The sequence below is a fragment of the Coloeus monedula genome (assembly GCF_965178545.1).
Source record: "Coloeus monedula genome assembly, chromosome: 7".
NCBI lineage: Eukaryota > Metazoa > Chordata > Aves > Passeriformes > Corvidae > Coloeus > Coloeus monedula.
Window position 1 is genome coordinate 30,135,202 of NC_138787.1, and position 22,719 is coordinate 30,157,920.

Here is a 22,719-nt window from a genome sequence, read left to right on the forward strand (position 1 = left end):
TTCAAAATGCAGAGAGGAACCAAATAGCCAGTGATAGTTACTGTAAGGCACAAAGAGAGCTCAGCACCTCTCCACAGCGCAGCATTTCCAAGATTTTAATTACACAGCAGTGCTAAGTCACAGCCATCATGAGTAGGGCATGTGCTGATGCTGGGCATGACAACACCATTTCATCCTGTCTTCAGCCAACAAAAAAATCCCTGTAGTTGTGCAATCTTATGACAAGCATATGCTGAGAATAATAGCATTCCCTCTGCAGCTACCACTCAGTTCCTATTAGAGGATTCTAACTTGTTATTTATGAGCATTCATGCCATCTAGATACAGTTTTAAAAATCTCTCAGGAAGTGTTAAAAATGCTAAAAACGTTGCCGTGGTAGCAGACATATTATATTTAGTAAATGAACTCTGAAGTATTCTGTTGCATTAGTTAAGCGTTCCACTAAATTTATAATACTCAGTTTTGTTTTTGAAGGAAACCATCAGCATCCAGAGTGCAGACAACAGCAGGAGAACAAAGAGCTCACATTCAATTGAGGATCCTTCAGGAAGTTGTGAGTGTTGACACAGTCAGTTAAGGTTTTGTTATGAGCACTTCTTTTAAACGTGGAAAGCAGAGCATTAGTAACAGTATGAAGTTTCTTTATTCTTTTGTCTGAGCTCCAGAGTTACATATGCTAAAAGAACTTGTAAATTAAAAGGTACACATTGTATACAAATGAATAAAAATACAGCCCTAACTTACATTTGTAAAGTATCTGCTTTTGTTCCTTAAACAGTAACAATACAACATATTTTGTTCAGAATTATTTTATTTGGATTATAGCAATTAGTATCACTGATCAGTAGGCCAAATCCAGGCAGAGAGCACAGAATCAATTTCACAAGGCAAAAACATGGACTAGTATTTTAGCATACAAACCATTTCACTGCATTATCAAGTTGAAATATCTTTCAACCATGCATAAAAAAATCTACGCTTAGTCTTTCAGAGCTCCAGGTAATACCAGATTCCTAAATATACAAAAAATACATTTAACTTAGAATAATCTTAGTGAATCAGACTTATAAAATTACGATTTTATTCTTCACAACATAGAAAAAAATACAAAAATGACTGTATATAGTTTTCACCCAAGTTTCACTGACATATACATCAAAATACATGATTTGATGTATACTCATGAAAATTTTAAGCTGAAAGATAGGTTTTAAAATGACACTGCAGATTGGTCCACACAAATGCCAACCTTCAGAATGTTAAGAAAAAAACCCTCTGATTAAAAACATCACACTGTGAAAAATTACAATTTACTTGCACCGTGACCTGCATCTTACTGTAATTTACAATATGAACATTTCTACAATTCCAGTTGTAAACTACACACTGGTGAAAACCTTGGTCTTTTGGAGGGTAGTGACTAACTCAGAGCTGGCATGGTAGAACATAAAGTGTTGTCAACTGAACCAGTGCACACAACGGAGAGTACTGAAGCAGGGAAGGCCTGCTGGTTTGGATATGCTGATAGAGAACATGCAAGCCAAGTAAACAGTCTGTGGGGAAAATAAAACCCTCTGCATTTGTGACACAGTACCAATCAAAGCTTTTGTTACAGAGTTCACAGAAATCACTTTACAATTTCAGAGACAGATGAGGAGAAACTACTTCTTTTATGAGGAGGAGAAACCCACGTGTCAGCAAAGTCAGTATTAGGGAACAACCTGAACAGTATTAAGGCATCGCACAGTTCTCTCTCAAGATCACCTTCCAGTGATTTCCACAGAAGGTAAACTTGAAAAAGCACTGCAAGATGAAGCACTGAATTTTTGTACACAGTAACTGCAAGTTCATATTTCAGACTATAATTTATAAATCAACTTTACTGGTATGAATTCTTACTGTGAAAGCAATTTATTTTCCTTTTGAAAGGAAAAGTAACTCCACTTTCTTTTAAAAGACTGTAGTTTATTTGCATTTGTGTGATAAATCAGTATTTTCAATTAAATATTCCACAATAAAGCTTATTCAGTAAAGGCGTTGGTTGTACAAGCTTTCTCCCTGCTGGCAGCTTGCTCTGCTTTTCCATGGTGCCAGTGCTATCCACTGTAGATCTGTACTGTACCTTTCTCATCAACAGAGCAAGGAGTTTGTTTCATGTAGGAGTATTACACAGCCATTTTTTTCCTCCAAATTGGACCAACAAATTTGAAACCAAATCTTTTATTTGGGCACAGAAATCAAATTAAAAAAAGTTCAGGAGCTGAGCATTGACAATATCCAGCAACCTAAGTACATCAGGAAATCAGATCTTTCAGATGACATCCTTCAGAAATATTGACATTAACTTCTTTAATAGCAAGTATAAGCAAAAGGAGATGTTTTGTTCAGAGGCTGAAGTTTACACTTTCAAACAATGAGTTCAGAATAATATAACATTTCTCAGATCACTACAACAAAGCACATAAGCTAATACAGAAATGAATTGAATTGTTGCATCTTTGAATCCAAAACCATTTTGAGGTTGTATATGGCCACAGTAATAGAATCACAGAATTGTTTGGGTTGGAAAAGACCTCTAAAATTGAGTCCAACCATTATCCTAACACTGCAAAATCCCACTAAACCATGTCCCTAAGCACTACCTCTACAGCTCTTTTAAATACCTTCAGGGATGGTGACTCTACCACTTCCCTGGGCAGCTTGTTCCAACGCTTGACAAGCCTTTCCATGAAGAAATTTTTCTTAATATCCAATTTAGTCCTTCCTTGGCACAACATGAAGCAGTATTCTCTAGTCCTATTGCTTGTAACTTGGGAGAAAAGACCAACACCCAACTTGCTACAACCTCCTGTATTTTTTAATCCAGTCAATAATTGGCTCCAAAATGTTGACAATAGAAGCAAAGATTATTATTGTCTCTTAGCCTCTCTCTGCTTGTAATAGTCGTATTTGTGTTGAACACAAAAGGCTCTATATAGTGAGAGTTAGGAAAATTCAGTCCTTTTGATGAAGCCAAAGAAAATTACTGAAAAATGCCAAGTTTCTTTTTTTTTAAATACAGCTCTGACAAGCATCAACCTAAATAATTGTAAATCCATCTCTTCCCAAGTGCTACAACAGAGAGCCTGTGTCCTCAGTACTTCCTGGCTGTGTTTAGGGAGAGCTGGGATGTGTCAAACACAACCGGGCCATGTCCAGGGGAGGTGCTGGCAGGCACAGCACGAGGCAGCACTGTAAGTAGCACGGGAGTGGTCACACTCATTTATGCACTAAATCATGTAACAAGAGGGAAGCCAGAGAAGCCCATGCAGTCTTGTCTAGTGACTCTGACTGGGTGCAGACAAAAGACTATTTGGCCATCAATTCCTAACAGAACAAAGCCATAACCTACATTTCCTTTTGTCTCTGCTTGGATTTCTGTTCATTTCCCTTCTCCCTTTGTTCCTTCCATTCCCCACCTTTTTACTCCCAATGAAGTTTCTTCTAGACTTGGGGCACAGCTCACACAGCATTAGTGCTTTCTGACTCACCACAAGGCTTTCTCAGCTCTTTCATTTTCCTTTTACCTTCCCAAGGTAAAAGGAAAGCTGAAAACCCAGAGAAAGCACCTAGGAGAATATAACTTTTTGTGGTCTTCCACTCTTTCCAAAGAACAGATGAGGGTGGCTTGCCCAGTCTGCAAAAGCAGCATGTAACACGTGAGACAATCTGCTTTGCAAGGAGCATCTTACAACTTTGCAACACTTCAGAAGTTGAGTGCCTGGAACTGGCCTGCTTGGATGTGCCCGTGATGACCTCAGTCACTTGAGAAAAGTTAGGCTGAGGAACAAGGCCCTCAAACACAGTAGATCATAGTAGACCAAGTAGTCCTCAGCACTGAAGGATGAGTATCACAGACAGTGATTAGAGATGATAAAGTAAAAAAGGGAGAACTGCACCTGTTTCTGGCTGATACCACTAGCAGTGTTACAGTTATTATTAATTTTTTTTTTCCAATACATAAAAAAAAGTATTCAGGGATGCAGTACTTGGGGGAGTTTCAATGTTTCAGATAAGAAGTACAGCCTCGGAATTAACATTAGCATTTGGGTAATCAGCTTAAACAAGATCTTCAGAGAACACACCCTGGTCAGACACTGTGCTGTTTAAATTCCTAAACAACCACATTCCCCTCATTTTCTGTAACTGGCTTCTTGTTCTTGTTCCCATCACCTTTTAAATACACAACCTACCTTTCCAAGTTCAAGCACTTTGCCCAGATTACATTCTCCACTGAAGTCTCTGACATTATCCTGAAATATTCCAGAGCATATTGTTTGCTTTCACAGCAATACATACAGTTTCTGGCATGCAGTCAAGCACTTAAAAAAAAGAGGTATCAGTAATATAATCCCAATTCAGGCATTTAGTGGCTACAACTTCATCACTCATACTGCAACCTTCAGGCATTTAGTAATAAATGAAAACCATTTAGCACATCATTTAAGGAAAAGGTTAACTGCCAAGCCATATAAAGTTTAAGTTTTCTGAAGCACTGCAAGCTGAAAATTATTTTAATGTTTGACATCCTGGAATTTCAGTGAAATCAGATTTATTGGTTATTCTTGCTAAATTACTGGTCTTTTACCTCTGACTTATCTTGGTATATTCTTTACAAATGTGCTGGGTATTGAAAAACTGCAGCATTTTGATGTTTGAAAAGTTCTGAAAAAGAGTTGGAATTACTCCGACTTCTTATGTTCTTCAGTGTGGGAGAGTACCTTTCGCCTCTGATGTAGCATATGGAAATACAGCTGAGGGAAGACTGAGGAGAAAACAGACTCAAGTCAATAAAGTGTGAAGCGAGGCCGGCAAGATGCACAGTCACATGGTCAAGGTCACCAATTCTCCATTAGAGGATGTGCTTATCCACTTTTTGCTTAAGTTATCTATTGCCTTTTACACTCTAGAGATGAACTGATGTTGTCCTTAGGCTTCAGGTACTATTTATTTTTCTGCTAGAGCAATCACATTTTTAAATGCAAAATGCCTTATTTACTCTGCATGTAGAAGCAGATCACAAAAGTTGCCTTAACTGCATGCACACAATACAAAGAGAACAGACTGCAAGGAGGAAAAAGTCCTTCCAGGAGAAATGTACAGATTTGTTTGATTTTTTGTAATTCTAGTGTCACTTCTTCAGACTCTAAGGCACTTTATACACACTGGTGCCTCCTTCACCTCTCTCTATCCAGAGCTTTTTCTCCTCTTATTTCTAAGGCTATGTTACACAGCATGTTTGCAGAACAACAAAGTAGGGGATGGAAAATATACACACATGAACAGCAAAAGCTGTAATTTCCATGAGATACTAAACCTTTGTGAACCATGCAAAAATTAAACAAGGTCATCAGCAGGCTGAATTAGTTACTTCTATGTATGTTAATCCCACAATTGTTTGTTTTTCCCAGTACAGCTGTTAATACTAAAAAACCTAACAAACTCATACTTACTTGGAATGTAAGAGATCATGACCAGGATCAGGAATGTATAGTAGTCAAATGAAAAATTGTACTTGTTAGGTAAACTAATGGAATACAAGCCAGACTGCCTGACGAAGGGTAATGCAGCATATATTGTGAGTAATTCGCCTGACACTCCCATTGGATACAATACTATAAACAAAGTGTACCTAGAATGAAACATACACAGAAAAAATAAAAAGTTATGGCAAACTCTGACAAAATATTTGTTAAATGATATTATGACTATTCAAATTTTGAATTCTCCACTCAGTATTTATTTTTCTTAGCTCTTATTTGGCAAGGTATTAACTTTATTACAAGGTAAGTATTCAAATCAGGAATCATTTGGAAATACTTAAGATTTTATCTGAGAATCTAAAAATTATCTTTAAAACTATTCTACACACACAGACTTTATTATTTTGATTTCTGAAGTCTTTGGTAGAGGTCATTTTACTACTTAAAATGGGGTCAAATATAGTTGATGTTAATCAATGAGCTTAAAGAATATATCAAGTGCAACAACTGGATTCAAGAATTACTGCTAAATGTCAGTTTACTTACTGTCATCCCTTACTGTTAAATATCAGTTTCTGACAAACAATCATTTTGTAAATGGAACTGAGTTCAGACAAACTACTCTTTCAGCTTGCAATGCAATAGATTTTTGTAACCCAGAAATCTGCTGGAAAGAAGCTAGGCAGTCACGTTCACAAACAGGGCAATTACCTGGAGGCAGAATCTAATTTTTCGCACTGCAACTACTTTACAAGATAAATATCCCTGTCAGATCAGTGCTTTAAAGCTGTGATTTTTATTATGCTACCGACCTGGCCCATTTGATGAGATAAGGGAGATGGTTTAACAAGCTAAACGTGTAAAAAGAGTAACGGATTATCTCGGTGATTGTCCAAGCTACTACAAACAAGAGGACACTGTCTTCAGTTTGTACCTGTGAGAAAGGAGAAAAGCCTTAGTATGAACTCGAGCATTACCAGTTACCCACCAGACCCAAGAAAACCTCACAGAAATCAATTCCTGTGGGTTGCTTTACTGCATCATTTTAGAGATCAGACTCCAAGAATGAGCTTAAAAGCAATATTAGTAACAACAGTAAAAAACCCTTCTTATCATGCTCTGAATTTTTCTAGTTGCTTCAGAATAGCTCTGCTTCATGATCAGGTAACTTAAGCTCTCATACTCTGTGCAAGGCAAATTGGTACAATAAATTCCTGAAATGCTGAGTATAATTCTTAACGCTTCCCATCCCTACAGAGTACCAGCTTCTATTTCAGTCCTACGATTGACTCTTAGTGCAGAAAGAATGGTCTACACTCAATACCTGGTTTACACTTCATATTCTGATACTACTTCATGGTACTTCTGAGTAGAAGCACAGATTTCCTTTCTCTGGTGAGCAACTGGGTCCTACTTTTGAGCAGCAGCAAAACAGCTAACACCAGAGGTCAGGCTGGGAGGAGAGAACGATACTCAGAGTGTCTCACCTCAGGCAAGCTTGACAGGTACCTGATTCACTGTTCCTTGCTCCATTTTCTGCTTATCATAACATTTGTTCCTCCAATGTTACACCCAAGGAATATCATGTTTCACTGCTTTACACCTCTTGGAGCTTTTATGTCAGTCACACATCACTGAACTAGCTGTAACTCCCTCCATATTTTAACCCTGAGATCAGCTCAGCTGGTCTGAGCATGATGCTAAAAATGCCAAGATTGTGGGTTTGATCTCTGTATGGGCCATTCATTTAGGAGCTGGACTCAATGATCCTTGTGGGTCCCTTCCAGCTCAAAATATTCTGTGATAAATTGCCTTTATCTGTGATATTTAGAAGGTTAATCATCAAAAGAATGTATTTTAAAATGAAGAGTTATATTTATCAGATTATGGAGGATCATTACGATGTTCAAGTTCCAGATGGATCAAGTATATGTGGGGTCACATACCCACAGTACAAACTCTTGAAAGAGCAGACATGATTTTTATACAGCCATCTCCCTCCTTCCCTCCCCTCTTCAACATAATTCCCAGCTGTATAAGCACCTTGAGCCCATATTCACTGGACCGTGGGAATGAAAAGAGCTCAGCCACAGGGGCCCACATTTTCTCTTTTCCTCTCTTGAAGAAAGAGAAAAGGAAGTCAGGAGATGTGGGTGGTGCACTCTGTTCATCTTGGACAAAGTACAAACCAAGAGAAAAAACAAGGAACAAGAACATACATACATATATATATATATATATGGACAATCAGAAACTTTTTAATAGGAGGGAACTGATCAACTGATCATATACTTTTGGGTAAAAACACTCATGGGAATTACCCAGAAAAAGCTTTATTACAGACTGGAAAACCCAGAAAAATTTTTTCAGAAATCTTGAGCTATCCTGGAATGTAGAGCTGCTGGTAATCTGTATTATGCTGTAAATCTATGTTCTGCTGCATGCAACATTTCACTTTCACTGCATTTTGCAGCAGAAGCACCTTATTCTTTTTCCACATTCTGATAATTTGTTTATATATTAATCTCCCTTACATCATCATAAAAGAGCAAATCTATTTTTACACATTGCTGCAGGATCTGGATCCTGTTTGAGGTCTGCTTGATAAGCAAGACTTAGCTCTCAACATGGAAAAGTTAACAGCACTTCCCAGATGCTGCTGTTATAAAAGACGAATGTGCTTGACAAGCACTCCAGAGCTGCATCTTCTGGTCAAATCAGGAGTAGCAGCTTAGTGATGAGCTTCCCCCTAAACCTGTGAGTCACAGGCTTCAACCTGCACTTTAAATCCCCCTTCTTTCCCTAGTTCTGGAAATCAGTAAAGTCAAAACCCAAAAGTCTGTAGCTTGAAGCAGCATCCAAGGATATGAGCAAGGACAAGAAACTGGGATGCTGACAGTGAATCATACGCATGAAAGTAGAAAATTACAGCAGTTAGAGTCCAACTCTATCATATGACATCTGTAACACTGCCTTTGAGGTCTAATCTCCCCCCCTTTTCTTTGTATTATAAGTTATTAAAACAGTATTAAAATAATAGTTCACACTATTATGAAACACACAACCCTGTTAGGTCACTTAAAGAATCATTGATTGTGCCTTCATAGCTTGTATTCCTATTTAAGGAAGAAAGAAGACTGGAAACTGGTGGTTATCATTATAAAGTTTCTTGCACACTCACATAGCTGTCCACCAGTCTGTCACTGTCAGAACTTCTCTCTGAGCACTGACAATTTTTCAGTACTTCAGATAAAGATGACTGAAATGTACATTATAAATCCCCTGAGAACTGATTTACAAAACAATTTCTCAAGAGTCTTATTCTTTTAGCCCCTGCTAATACTGCATTTGCATCATTCCTCCTCCAGGTTGAAGATAAGGCAAATACACAGACCTTTAATAAACCACTAAGGTCGGTCAGTGCTGCCCTGAGAATTCAATTCTTCTTCCACTACTTTTTTTCATGCCAGTCTTTCAAGGAAGGACAAACTTTACACTTTATTTACATCTTATTTGTCCAGCTCTCTTAATAGGAGTCAATCATACAATAGGCATCAGTTTTTGGCATATGTTTTAAGCCAACATATCAAGGAGGGTCCTGAATATATCTTAGCTTTTTTTCAGTACTGTGAATAGCAGACAATGTTTGTCTTTTAAAATGCAAGATGAGAACTGGGAGTTGACAAAATAAAGCCTGAGAGGTTTTTAATGTTCTCCTTAAGAATGGAAAGGGAAATTTCTCTATGTTAAGAGTAACAGTTTGACAAATTTGCAGAAAATTTCAGCTAAACACATAATTAAGCAATCCAATGCAGAAGAGCAAAACCAGCAGCACTATGCAAGTATAATGATGGAAAATGTTGGAACAGCACGTCTCTCTCCAAAGAGCTGGTTCTCTGGTACAGTAATTAAAAAATAAAACATAAAATTAAGGGAAAAAAAAAGGAAGCTTCACAGTAGGCACAAAGCGCCTGACTATTGTGTTGTATGGCATTGCTCAAATTTTACCTAGATGTGCAGCAGTGATGAGTCAGCCTTTTCAACAGTACTCATTATTCAGAGTTCTGACCCTTCCAGCATGGACTTTTTACTACAACTTAGTCTTAACTATAATAAATTAAGATGTTCTTCCTTCTTGTAGGTAAGTATGCTTTACTACTGATTGAAGATATCAATTCACAACTGCAGATACTGGAGTCCCAATTACCAGCTCCACATGCTGTATATGTTGCTTTCACAGCATCTCTTGACTGTGTGTTCTACAAAGGTTCCTCTAAAACTGTATTACACTTACTTGCAACTCATCTGTAATTGAACCCAATGGGAGAAGCAGCAAATGCCTGCTGACACCATTTTTTAACCACCCATCAGAACTGGGTGCAGAATTATTTACCAGAATGGAATTCCACAAAGGCCTGCCATGATGTCACCAGATGATCTCAGTGCTCACACAAATTCAAAAAGACACCTTTTGAACTGAAGGACACTTTCTGTTCTCCTATGCCTACATCCTCCCAGCCCTTCATGCCAGGCTGCTTATTCTCCTCCTTCCTTTGCAGGGGAAACAGTAAAATTCACTGAACTGATTCCTTTCTGATGTAATGGCCAGCAGTGATTACATGCCAGGCCCTCTTCCACAATACCAACAACTGCTCCTACAGTGCAGGCAAGGAGAAGTGTGCAGTGCTTGAACATTTGCCATGCTTTAACATTTGTTGTGAATAGCTTCATATTGAGTTTAACAACACATCAGCACTGAAGTCAACCAAAAGCACAAACGTGTTAGTGGCGAGAAGCATGCTTCAAATCACATCACATTTCCAGAAGTGTATCCTGACAGGAGGGATGCAATACACATTTCTTCTTTCAGCTGTATTATATATGAAAACAGTCTGGAAAAGCAAGATACTGAACAAGCCTCACTCAAAAAGTTAAAGAGGAAAACTGAGTTTTATTTTACAAGAACCTCATCATGCAACTGCATCGCTTACAAGTTCCATAAAGCTGTGTGACAATTTAATCCTGGCCTTCACCATGGAGCTCACTTGTGCAGACAGCCCTTTAGAGAAAGTAGAACACTTGTGACACTTGCAATACGTCTCCCCAGGTGAGCCTGCAGGCTCCCTGGTTGGGGGAAGGGGAGGGGTTGGAATACAGCCTCTTATTTGATTTATTTGCTCTAAGTCACAGACTTACAGAAACTCATCACAGGATTCCTCATCCTTGCCATTCTTATACCCACTTTCTAAGACATTAAAAAAGCAACACATAATACAGCCTCTTGCAAGACTTTAGCCAGAAGACCACACAAGTGTGGGGAAAAAAACCTGCATGGGGTATTGTTGAAAGAATCCTTGTTAAAGGTCAAATGTTTGGCTAAATTCATTGCTCCCATTTTCTCCCATTTTGTTGGCTTTCTCTGGTGAGAATGTGGGCATAAACTTCAAAAAAACCTAACCCACAATCATATTACAGGTTTTTCATTGATGTCTAACAGACAGCACATGGAATAATTCTAATCCATTCAATCTAGCCTTTAATATTTGGGTTACATCAAAACCAGGAGACAATTCATAAAAAGAGATTATCACTGTTCTTTATGAAGCACCAGGTATCCCAACATCATATATATAACAAGCAAAACTCCAAGAATATTTATTTTAAAGTATTTTATACATATATATAAAATCCAATGTGTTGAGATTATGGCTTTTTTTTTTTTGTTGTTCAAAATCTAGTACTGATTCCCAGTGAATTAACAGAGACCAGAGTACATTAATTTGCACCAAAAGGGAAATCCATTAGAAAAGAATTATTTCCAAGATTTTATGTTTATTGAGAAAAATAACATTCCTCCACTTTAAGTAGCATGAAACTAAAGCTTCATGTGAACAAGCACCACAGTACCAGAAAGGGCTGTTAATTACTAGGAACTACAGTGACTTATGTTGCTCTACATGTGCCTGGCTGCTCTGGTAACAGCTTTGGAGGAAGGAAGAGAAAGCAGCTTCCCTCAAGACTTTGCAGTAAGACAAGTTCCTTAAGACATTCTCCATGGCAAGTCACAAGTCACAAATAATCTTATGCATAAAATGACTGTCACTTATTTTAGGCACCCATGCTGACACTGGTACCGAGACTAATTTCTTCCTTTAATGAGAAGAAAACCAGTAAGATTAGTTGGCTAAAGTAACAGCAGAGATGCAGCATATTTGGGCTACTAGAAGGATTCAGATGACATGAGTCAGTCAGCATAACCTCTACCAATTAAAGCATGTCTAGATTTTAAAACAGCTGTCAGGAATAATTTTCAAAAAACGTGGCTTCCAAAGGATTCTAAAGAGATCTGCATAGAGTACAGCACTCTTTGGTGTGGTGAGCAGTGAGAAAAAACACACAGCCCCCAAAGACCACCCAAGTTTGGACATAAGAAAGTTGAATGAAGGACAGAGGAGAGATTATCCTGGAGAGTGACAATGGAGAGCATGGAGGCACTGTTGTGCACAAACAACTGAGGGGGAGTTTCAGATGCCACAAAAAGTGAATTGTGTATGCAGGAGGGCAGTGAGATTTCCGTTTAAATTATGGCACTAATGAGATGAACACTAGAAGGCTGTACCAAATTCAGTGTTCTGTGTTACACACTGGAACCTCTTTGCCTGTCAGTAAGGACTGCAGAATCTATCCAGGAGCTCGATGTCTCACAGTGAGAGAATCAGACCTCGCTCTGTTTGACCATCAACAAAAGATGACATCAAATCTATTTTTATTTCTTTTGATCCACAGAAATTCAAATGAACAATTTCCCATGTTGGGATACAGACAGAAGACATTTTAAGGACAATAAGACAGCAATCAACACTTGCTTTTCACCATGGATCAATAGTTTTTCTATCAATTTGTAGCTTGACTTACCTCTTTTACACTATGTGTTACTGCCCATGTCAGGAAAACCCTTGACATCACTTGGAAAGCAGTCAGAACAACAGAAGAGGGAACAATGCCTGGAAGATATTTTGCAGTTAGTAAATATTCCTGACTACCAGGGTAGGAGGTAGGGATGGGGAAATAAAACACAGCTACATCAAAGTCCAGGTATTTGACACTTCTGGAAGGAAAGCATTTAATTTTTTTTTAATTTGAAAATATGGAGTTAGTTTTTTGGTGTGTTTATACAGCCTAATGCAGTGCAATTCCCTGACAAGACTTTCTGCATCAAAATGTAAACAAAAGTAATTGGTCTTGGTGTAATAACAGCACATTCTTCAATACATGGAACAGCTCAATAAGATAATTTCAATCAAACAGCTTTTGGGATACAGGCTTTCAAATAAACCCTGTTTGATTAAAATACCCAAGTTACTCTTCATTATTGTGATTTAAAAAGCAAAAACAATAAATATGTTTTGCACTGTATATCCCAAAAAAACAGCCAGCAAAAATTATTTTTCAGAAACACTAATCTAGCCCATATTTTGATAGATGCAAAATTTATAATTCCTTCCTGGAAATACAACTCATAAAACACCAAACCAACCAACAAAAAAACCAACCCCACAACAAACAAACCCCAAGCAACAGCTGATGCAGTGGTAGGTACAGAAACGACTTGAAGATCCTCTCAAGGAAGCAGATATCACTGGTTCTCCCAGCAAGTTCTGAGGTGCCACTTAAACTGCCAGTAAAAGGACCCTACACACCCAGGTCTGACAGAGCAGGAATAGCTTTAGACTGCAAGATTACACAGAATTTCTAAACTTTGCATCATAAAGTTTTATTTTCCTCCAACAGCTAAATGATAAAGACAAATGCCAGAGCAGGTCTAGCTCCTAAAATACAGTAAAAAGTTTTTCTAAATCTAATGCAAATCACAAGCAACACAACAGCCTCAGAAAGATGTAGAGAACCAATGAGGAAAATGAAACAGGAAGGAAGAATAAGAAAAGTCAAAAGCAAGTTTCATTTGAATTATTTTCATTCATATGTTTGGCTTCTTTGAGAGTAAAAAGAAAAATCCTACAGATATAGCTCTCTTCAGTTTTTGTCTTGGTCTCTGGGCTACATATTACCTCCTTTCCAGGTAGAGCTCTGCATTTTTTAAACCTCTGCCATATGTCAAAGTCCTGTTCTCAACCATGCTTCACAGAGACACTTCCCTACCAACCTTCAAATTTTGAAGGACTTGCCTCACAGATGCTAACATTTCAGATTCTACTGAAAAGATGTGGAAAGAAAAGTTATGCTGATACACACAGCCATCTGTCACAGATAAGCTCTTCTATTGACAGAGAATTACAGTTCTAGTTAGAGCAATTAGTTCAGCAGGGGCAAAGGAATCTGCAAGTTTCCTGTTTCTCCTTGCATAGAGACTTTCACTAGAGTCAGTAGGACTACAGCAGACAGCAGCAGTGCATCCAGCTGTGCAAAACCCCCTCATTTTATTTAGCTGACAAACACTTCCATTAACAGGAAAAAAATATAATCCATGGCCAGTTATGAGAAAATAACTCCTTTGCAAAAGAGCTTTGTTAGGGAAAACAGTGATAGAATAATAATGGTATAAAATGTTGCCACATTCCCCTAATGGGCTCTTTTCACTAATATTAAATTGTGCTCTTAAGGATAACATGGGCTAAATGGATCCACACAGCAAATCAGCTGAGCCAGAATTATTAGTTTTGCACACAGGCAGGCTTTGTAATCATCTTACTTGCTGTTCTGCATCAGCCTGGAAGGTGAAACACAGGACTTCCTCTTGCTACTCACTGATCTATATGGGCACAGACACCCAAATGTGAAGATATGATAATCCAATTACACTTTTTACATACTTAGATTTAGTACTAGTAAACACTGGTGTCTGCATACCAGTTTAGGTCAAGAAAATAGCAGAGCATTATGAATTTAGGATGGTAAAAACAGCATTTTATCTGCAAGGTTTTCTGTCCAGTGTTCCAAGATTTAACTTTCCCTTCTTGCCACTTGTTAAATAAGACCTTAAAATTGGCACGTTTGAATACTAATTTTTGACAAATTTTTTTAGAAGTATGGTTTATTCTGGAAAAAAACCCGTAATTGAAATTTAGTAAAATAAAACAGCATTGGAAGGACTGCCTTGGCAACACAGGTAAATAGATGATACACACAAGCCTTTACATTAATTTGAGGTGTATATGATCATTCATTTCTTGGGATGATCTGTGCACAGTTTACAAACTGCCTTTTTAAGACGTGTTCAGAGTAACTGGATGATTCAGGAGGGTCAGAACTACTTCATCAACGACAGAACCAGACTGCCCTCTGCTGACACATTCCTGTGCACGAGTTTGAGCTCTCCCCACTGCCTCACTTGGTTATTAAAACACCCCACAGGAATTCACTATGAACCTACAATCTAATGCTCCCTCTGGTACGGGGACTGTCTGCATGATGATGAAAACCAGCAAGTTTGGAGCTGCAGCTTTAGGAACCTCAATGCCTTCTTACTCTTTAAATAGTGGCTAGTGAACATTCAGACGGGAGCTGAAGCACAGTTTTACTGTTTTGTGACTTCTCAAATTAGGGAGTAGAAAACTGGAATGTATTTCAAACAAAAATTAGTAAGTTATGCAAGAATTAAATTTGGCAATTCACAGACTAACATTTTTCTTGCTAATATATTGCTAAAAGTGCAGTCTTCTATAAAAATAATAAACTGAAAATTTGCAAGCTTACCAAGTGCACAGTGCAGAATCTAGAACAAAAAGAAAAATTCAAATCACTAACATTTCAAATTAAGCAATTCAGCCACACATTTAGTTCTGTTACAAGAGCTTAAGATTCAGTATTTGCATTTCAATGATTAAGACTAATATTTAGCTCTGCTGCCCAAGCTAAATAGCAGACAGTAAAACTCCCTCACCACTTGCTAAAAGGAAAATTCAGCTTTTGTGCGAGATGTTCAGTAGAATTAAAGTAAATGTAAGAAATACAACAATACATGAATACAAGAAATTCATGCAAATATTCGTAATGCCAGGGAATAGGACTACACCCACCTCAAGCAAAGCTCCAGTCTGGAAGAATTTCAGGGGCTTTTCTATTGAATAGTAAAGGCTGTGGTAGCTGCCTTTAGCCAGATATGCCCGAACTAGACCAACTGCAATAACAAGCCACCTGAAAGAGAAAAAAGGAGACATCAAGCAAAGCATAAATACAAAGAAATCTTTAATCCCTCTTTCGATATCTGAGAAAGTGACAGGCAGAACTGTCCTGAAATACACTAACTCTGCGACACTGGAAATGTTAAATACTTGCACCTTCTACTAATTTATCCAAATGAAAGATGATGCATTTTTAAGCATTTTTCAGCACCAGCGTGGTACCAGTATCTCTAATGTCTCAGTTTATTTTTCAGTGTGCCCTATTTAATTTTGTTATGGAATGTTTTCATGGCAGATTGGCATCACATTTTGTTTACTTTAAGCAGAAAACCCTGGATAGCTAGTCAGAGATCTCTTACCAACTTACAGCAGCGTGACATAAGATTCAGAAGGCATTGATTTTAACATTTCAGTTCAAAGTAAACCCCTAGACTTTATGAGAAGTCATCCAGCTTAGTTGGTAGCATACATCACATGAGAAATAGTTACAGATAAATAACTGCAAGGAAACTGAGCCTGCTAAAGCCTTGAAGGCAGCATAGCCATTCCCATCCCAGTTTTCCTTTTTAACCAACAAATCAGTCTAAGCCTGTGTAAGTAGTGTCCATATAACTGCAACTGTACGTGAACAATGTAACCTGTTAGCCCTGCTGATTTTCCCCTCAGGTAAATTATACAAACCTAAATATTTTTGTTCCTCGCTGATGAAACTTTCACTACCACAGCAGTCCAGAGCTGGTGCTTGCCCACAACATCAGAAATTCTTCAGTCAAGTCTATAACAAGCCACAAACCCAAGGTGAGTTATCAACCCTGGTCAAACAGTCTTTCATTTGAAAGTAGCACCTTTAGTTACCTTTAGTTTCAAATTGCTTTTGGCAAACATGGGGAGAAGGGGTGGGTTGGTTGGTCAAGAAGAATCCTTAACGAGGGCTCCCAAACTTTTCACTGACAGGCTCATCCTGGCTGTCTCACTCTCAGCTACTCTTAATGCCATCCTACTTTACCTCCATCTCCCTCCAAACCCCTCGTGTAAATCACCGTGTCCCTGCTAACAATTCACCTCAGTGTGTAGTCATGTAGCAAGCCCACTAACTATGCCATAGTTTTTACCCTTTGGAAAAATACGTGTAGCTGTGGTTTTGTAACAGGGATGATGAAGAAATTCCCTTCATTTACAGCATATTAGAGTCTTAGAAGTACCACATTAGCTTGGGTATTGCAAAGTATGTGCACATATTATCTCAAATGCAGTAATTGTTTGAAATACAGTGAAGTTCAGATTTTTCACCAATAAGTAATTCTGGCATCCAAGTTTGTGTTTGCAACAAAATCTATTAGCAGAACTGAAGGAAAGCTAATTAATTTCTGCGTCAACTTCTCGAAGACAAGAACCAAAGAAAAGCAGGGGGAGTAGGGAAGATAAACAGAAGAGAAACAAGCCCTCCCTTTTTTTCAGAGTGACAAGTTATTTCAGTTAAAGCTGTCTTGTGAAACCGAAGGACAAACATTTGCCAAGTAATTGCTGTTTACAAAGAATTAATCAGATTCCTTTTATATTTGGACTTTGGTGTAGAATAAACCAGTAAGCACTACAGCATTAGTGATTCTCCCCTGCAACACCTACTGCTTCTTCTTTGGAACAGGAAATCAGAGCAGGTTGACACTGTCCTGTTCTTATCTGTTGAGTTTCTCTGTTTTTCCTGATCTTCCATGTCTGTTGAGAAACTCTGCTGAATTGAGCAACTTCTCCAGTTGCACAAGATGCCAGTTCTTGGTTGCGCCTGCCAACTGTTCTCACCTGAACTGAGACTGGTAAATCCCATGGCTTCCAGAGGAACTCCAGCCTTTTGCTCACCTCCACCCTCGTGCCAGATCACTGACTCCAGCAAGACTGTACTTTCCATTCCATTTATTATCCTTCAAGAAGCATTTGATACAGATCAGAGCATTAATCCACACAAAATGAAAAGCTAAGCCTAGCTAGTGCTGAAGCTTTTAGTACCTCTGTCCTGCTTCTGTGATTCTTAAAACAGTTCTTCATCCTCTAAGACTAGAGAAAGTGGAAGAGGAGAAGGTGAAACCAAGGAGTATCAGCTGAAAATGGAACTTGGCAAGAAGGTTAAAAGGGCAGCAAAAGGCACCACAGTCTCATGAAAGCTAAGCTGTCTCTGACCTACACACTGAACTCTACCTGATAGCCCAGCTGGAGCTACATTTCATTAAATTACTGCTGTGCTGTCGATAAACTCCAAACTGGACTATTACATTCCTTGATTAATCCAGAATAAGAAAAATGAATACTGCACACACAGAGTTTTTTTACTTTCAGTTGGTCAGACTTGATAGACAAGCTTCGTGCTCGGGTCCTTAGGTTAACTCCCTTGACTCTCTCACAGGTCACAAAAAGGCATTTTCTTATGCAAAGTTTACCGAGGTTCTGCAACATTTATGCAAGAGAATACAGCAGAGCTATGCACTGTGTGCATCTGCAAGGAAGAAGTGTACTTTGACTCTCAACAACCACTCACTGAAGACATGGACAATGAAACTCATAACCCAGAACACTCTTTGCTGACACTGATTAACATAAACCCTTGCAAATTCAAGAGCTATTACATTACCATCGATCTCGAGTGAAATCCTTTTTATATGCATTGTTTATACCACCAGCAGCTACTTATACCCAGAAGTACTAGTCAGTTACAGCACTTGACTAAAAATAAGAAACATAATCACCTTTTAAAGCTGCTTATCTAACATTTACACTCAGCTCTAACAACAGGCCCTCTCTCCCCACCCAGCCCTATTTAGTGATTTTGGTCAAACACAGTTTTTAGGAAAAATAATTTCTATGCTGCATCTATGCCTCCAGAATGAGCTTCCCATGCCAGGTCAGGCATGACTATACAGCTTCACACTGTGATGGGAAAAGTCTGGCTGAACAAAAGAGAAGCAAGATGCAGGGCTTTCTGCAGCTTAATGCTTTGAACCGTGGGCAATAAAACCTGAGCAAGTACAGCTGAGAACCAGCTGCAGCACTGGTTATTCCCCGTTGTGCCATGTTGATCCCATTTCTGAAAGAAATCACCCAAACATGAACCAAATGGTAAGTGCATGCAGCTCCAGTCAGGGATCCACAGGTGCACAAGCTTTTTCTACTGTTGTGCTCTTGTAAAAACCACTGTATTACTAGGAATCCACACGCTACATGCACTGCAGCATAGAACTAGAAGTAAGATCTATTATTTTTGGAATCAGTTGTCTTTTCTTTAGCTAAGTCAAGATAAATGCAGAGTAGATACAGTAGCTATGCTGAGATTTTTCAACTGTTACTTGATCCATTTTAAATAAAGTTAATAGTTAAGGCAACTATGGTTTTAAAACATTTACTTTAGTACCTATTTATTGAACAACAATATTGCTGTGTGCTTCTGTTTATAAGCCTTTTGCAAACCAAACCAAACAGACCACTTCAAAAAAATCCCCCATGCTTTTACAGCATCACTTCATCATCTGGGCACCTTGAATTTTTTTGTTTTTTTCTTTCCACAATTCTCTTTCCAAGGCAGTGAAGTCTGAGAAACTAAGTCTGAGCACTCTGACTGACATGGGGTCAGTAAATAATCACTGTCACCAGCTGTGTATCAATCTTTTGATCTTTTCATCTGAACAACTGAGCTTCCATCAACTAGCTCCAGAAAAACTACCTTTGTAAAAGGTTTCATAATAAGAAACAAATTGAGCTTTTTTCCTAAGCTCGACCTTGTATATTATGGAATTTCAGCAGTGTCCAGGGGAAGCAAAACTCCTCATTCATTTGAAGACAAATTATCAGTCAGAGCTCTCGGTGACCTACCCCAAAAGAAAAGTGAGAGACAACACAGAGATATCATCATGATCACAGAACTCCTATGGCAACTCCCCAAACTGCAAAAATCATCTATTCACAAACACATCCAGAAAAAAGCAGCTTATATTAGAGCACCATAAATCACATCCTACCCAAGAGTGGAATTTTCTAGGAGGCTTGGTGTAAATCAAGAAAATGGGTAACATCATGATCAAGATTTACATGACAACAGAAAGCCAAATAGAGATTTATGTTATTTATTTCTGAGCTTCTAGCACTTGAATTTTTTTAGTTTGTTCTTCTGAAGAAAAAGAAATTTCCCACGCTCAGGAGCTTGCCTGCCATGACAAAAAGTTCATGTCCATGAAGAAAACTTTCCATTTATACCACAGGTTCCCTCTCAGGTTTTTTAGATCTTTTATGAACACAACTGAATTGCATATGAGCAGCAAAATAAGCAGGGAAATACTTTTACTACTTTGAAGAGCTCAGAGAGGTAAACTTATTACCACAGTGCAGGGACACCACAACAAAACTGAAAAGCCCTCCTGACTGTCTGCAATGTGCTGTATTACTCATGTAATTATTTCTGAAACAACAGATTACTTAAATCAAACTGGTGAGTAATTATCATTGTCCTCTGAGTGAAATACCCTGCAAATATCCTATGGAGCCATAAGCCTGCTTAGTAACATTTCACAGTAACTCAACTGTTGGGTAACAGGTGTCCCAAGCACCTCACAAGAACTGAGCTCTCCCTGCTCCCCCACCTTTGCTCCACGCAAGTGTAAATATCTTGTAAGCCGAAATAGCATCGTCACCAGGAAAGACAAGAATCTTCATGTCCACCTGCCTTATTGAAGTAAATAGTATCTCTATTAATTCTACACTAACCTTCTCCTCAAACATGACACTATTCTCTTTGCTCAACTTCTCACCCGCCAGGGCTTATCTAGCAGAAAACATGCCCATTTGGGATCCATTTTAAAGGCTCTTTTCTCCTCCCACCCAGATATCCTCAATCTTTCAAAAGATGGTGTTATTTTTATCTGGATTCCAATGAGACAGCACAGCCACATTAAAAAAAAAAAAAAAAAATTAAAAAGTCTACTTTCTCTTGAGAGTTCCCAGTTGTCACTATTTTAATTTTTATGCCCAAGAACATACCTGAGCAAGCCCCAATTGGCCCCAGTCTGCACTCTGCAGGGCAAGGGCAGAGCACCAAGCTGGTCCAGGAGCTCACATGTCCCAACAGCAGCCTTCAACCTCGAATTACAGAGCAGCTGAAGGATTCATAGAGAAATCTTGCAGGGCTCAAGACCTTTGCCTTTAACTATTGCTGTGGATAAATTCCCTGTATTTAGGGTCACCTCTCTACTGAAAACTGCTGGAACCTACACCATAGACATGGTGATGCAAGGAATCTACAGCCACCTGGATGTGACAATTGCTGCAGAGCAAATTAAGGTATCAATTATAAAACACGGCAGTTCCCAGGGAACACGCACTTGTGCTGCTGTGCAGAACTCCTTCTGGAAGGGGCACGTGAAAGAGGCCAAGCCGCGGAGGGGGCCGCGCAGTGCTGAGGGGTCACACCGGGCCAGGAGCTGCTGAGGCCTGGCACAGGCTGGGCAGGGGCCGCACAGGGACCGGCTCCGGGGGACCCCCGGGCACGCAGCCTGGATTATGGTCACAGTGCACGGTGGAGAGCGGGGACAGCGGGAGCCAGCTGTGCACGTACGTGCAGGAGCCCCCTCCAGCGCGAGGAGCGGCGAGCGAGGGGCCGGCTGTGCCATTTAGCGTTATCCAAAGCGCAAGGCAGGGCCACCGACGGCACGGGGGGCACGGGGCACAGCCAAGCGCCCGGACCCGGCAGCCGGGCGGTGCAGCCGCATGGGCTCGGAGCGGACGGGAGCGCGGGCACCGCGGCTGGAGAGGCCGCTGCTCTCCGCCCGGACCCTCAGCGCCCTGCCCCGCCCCGCCGGACCCACCCGCGGCCGCAGCTCGGCCGAGGGCAGCCCCGCGCCCCGGCGGCGGTCCCGGCCGGAGAGCCCCGCGAGCGGCCCCGCCCGGTCCTTACCCCGCCGTCATCACCACGTTGTAGATAACAAGGTAGCCCGTGGCCAGCGCGCCCGGGCCCTTCCTGCGCCGCGCCTGCTGCCCGCCGTAGCCGTTGTCCGCCCGGCTCCCGCCGCTCCCGGCCGCCGCCATCTCGCGGCTCCCGCGCCCCGCCCGCTGCCGGCGCTCGGCGGGCGCGGGGCGGGACTTCCCCCGGGCCGGGCGGGGACAGCTCCGCGCAGCCGCGGGGACCGCCCGCGCCCCTCGCACCGGGCACGGCCGAGCTGGCCGGGGGTCGGGATGCGTGCTGCGGCGTTCGCGGGAGTCAGGGAGCGGTTCCCGCCCGGGGACTTGTTAGCTCGCCTTTTAGGGCTGGTTCAGAACGCCCCTCTATAGGGAGAAATAGGTCTGCCTTGTCCTTAGAGACATTAATAGCGTTAGTTGGTAAGGTTATTTTTGGAATATCTCATAGGTTTTCATTACTTTTATAATATAGTTCAGAGGAGGGAAGACTAAGAGGCGATCTCCATTAATGCACATAAATATCTCAAAGGCGGGTGTCAAGAGGATGGTGCCAGACTTTTCGGTGGGGCTCAGCGACAGGGTGAGGAGCAATGGCCATAAACAAACGCAAGAAGTTTCACCTCAACATGAGGACGAACTTCTTTACATTGAGGGTGGCAGAACATTGGGACAGGCTGCCCAGAGGGGTCGTGGAGTTTCCTTCTCTGGATACATCCCAAACCCACCTGGACGTGTTGCTGTGTCACCTGCTCCGGTGACCCTGCCTTGACAGGGGGTTGGATGGGATGATCTCCAGAGGTCCCTTCCCACCCTAACAATTCTGTGATCCTGTGTGAATAAGGAGTTATAACTCAGTTCCTGCTGAAGCTCTCTACAAGAGCAAAAGCCTGCCTGGAAAGCATTACTTTCCCAGCAAAGAAGCATCCTCATCAGGGCAGTCAGAACTGCCTTTCTTAACAGCCACGATGGAAGAATTTTTTTCTCCTGTTCAGAAATTGTAAACATGTTGTGGAGTTACTTCTCCGCTCCCATAAACGTCTCTCGGTTTATTTCCCATGCATGTCATGGTGCAGTCCCTTTATGAGCAGTGCGGAATAACCACATAAGCCTCACCCCGCAT

The 22,719-nt window shown here is 40.3% G+C and overlaps 1 protein-coding gene across 4 annotated transcripts; it reads right to left on the reverse strand.

Moving 5' to 3' along the window:
* Positions 1-867: 867 nt before the first annotated feature.
* HACD2 (3-hydroxyacyl-CoA dehydratase 2) lies at positions 868-21,728 on the reverse strand (the record flags this gene model as incomplete). 4 transcript variants are annotated; one of them, XR_014226564.1, is made up of 9 exons in its annotated part: positions 868-1,014; positions 4,234-4,293; positions 4,629-4,805; positions 5,494-5,672; positions 6,336-6,457; positions 12,439-12,527; positions 15,238-15,256; positions 15,561-15,678; positions 21,598-21,728. XR_014226564.1 is itself a non-coding variant. In XM_082284901.1 (7 exons), the coding sequence occupies 7 exons, from the start codon at positions 21,726-21,728 to the stop codon at positions 4,723-4,725; spliced, it is 741 nt and encodes a 246-aa protein (XP_082141027.1). In that variant the 3' UTR covers positions 868-4,722. The 4 variants fall into 4 exon arrangements, 2 of the variants coding, with proteins under 2 accessions (XP_082141027.1, XP_082141028.1); XR_014226565.1 differs by having other exon boundaries at positions 868-4,293; XM_082284901.1 differs by having other exon boundaries at positions 868-4,805.
* Between the last annotated feature and the right edge of the window lie 991 nt (positions 21,729-22,719).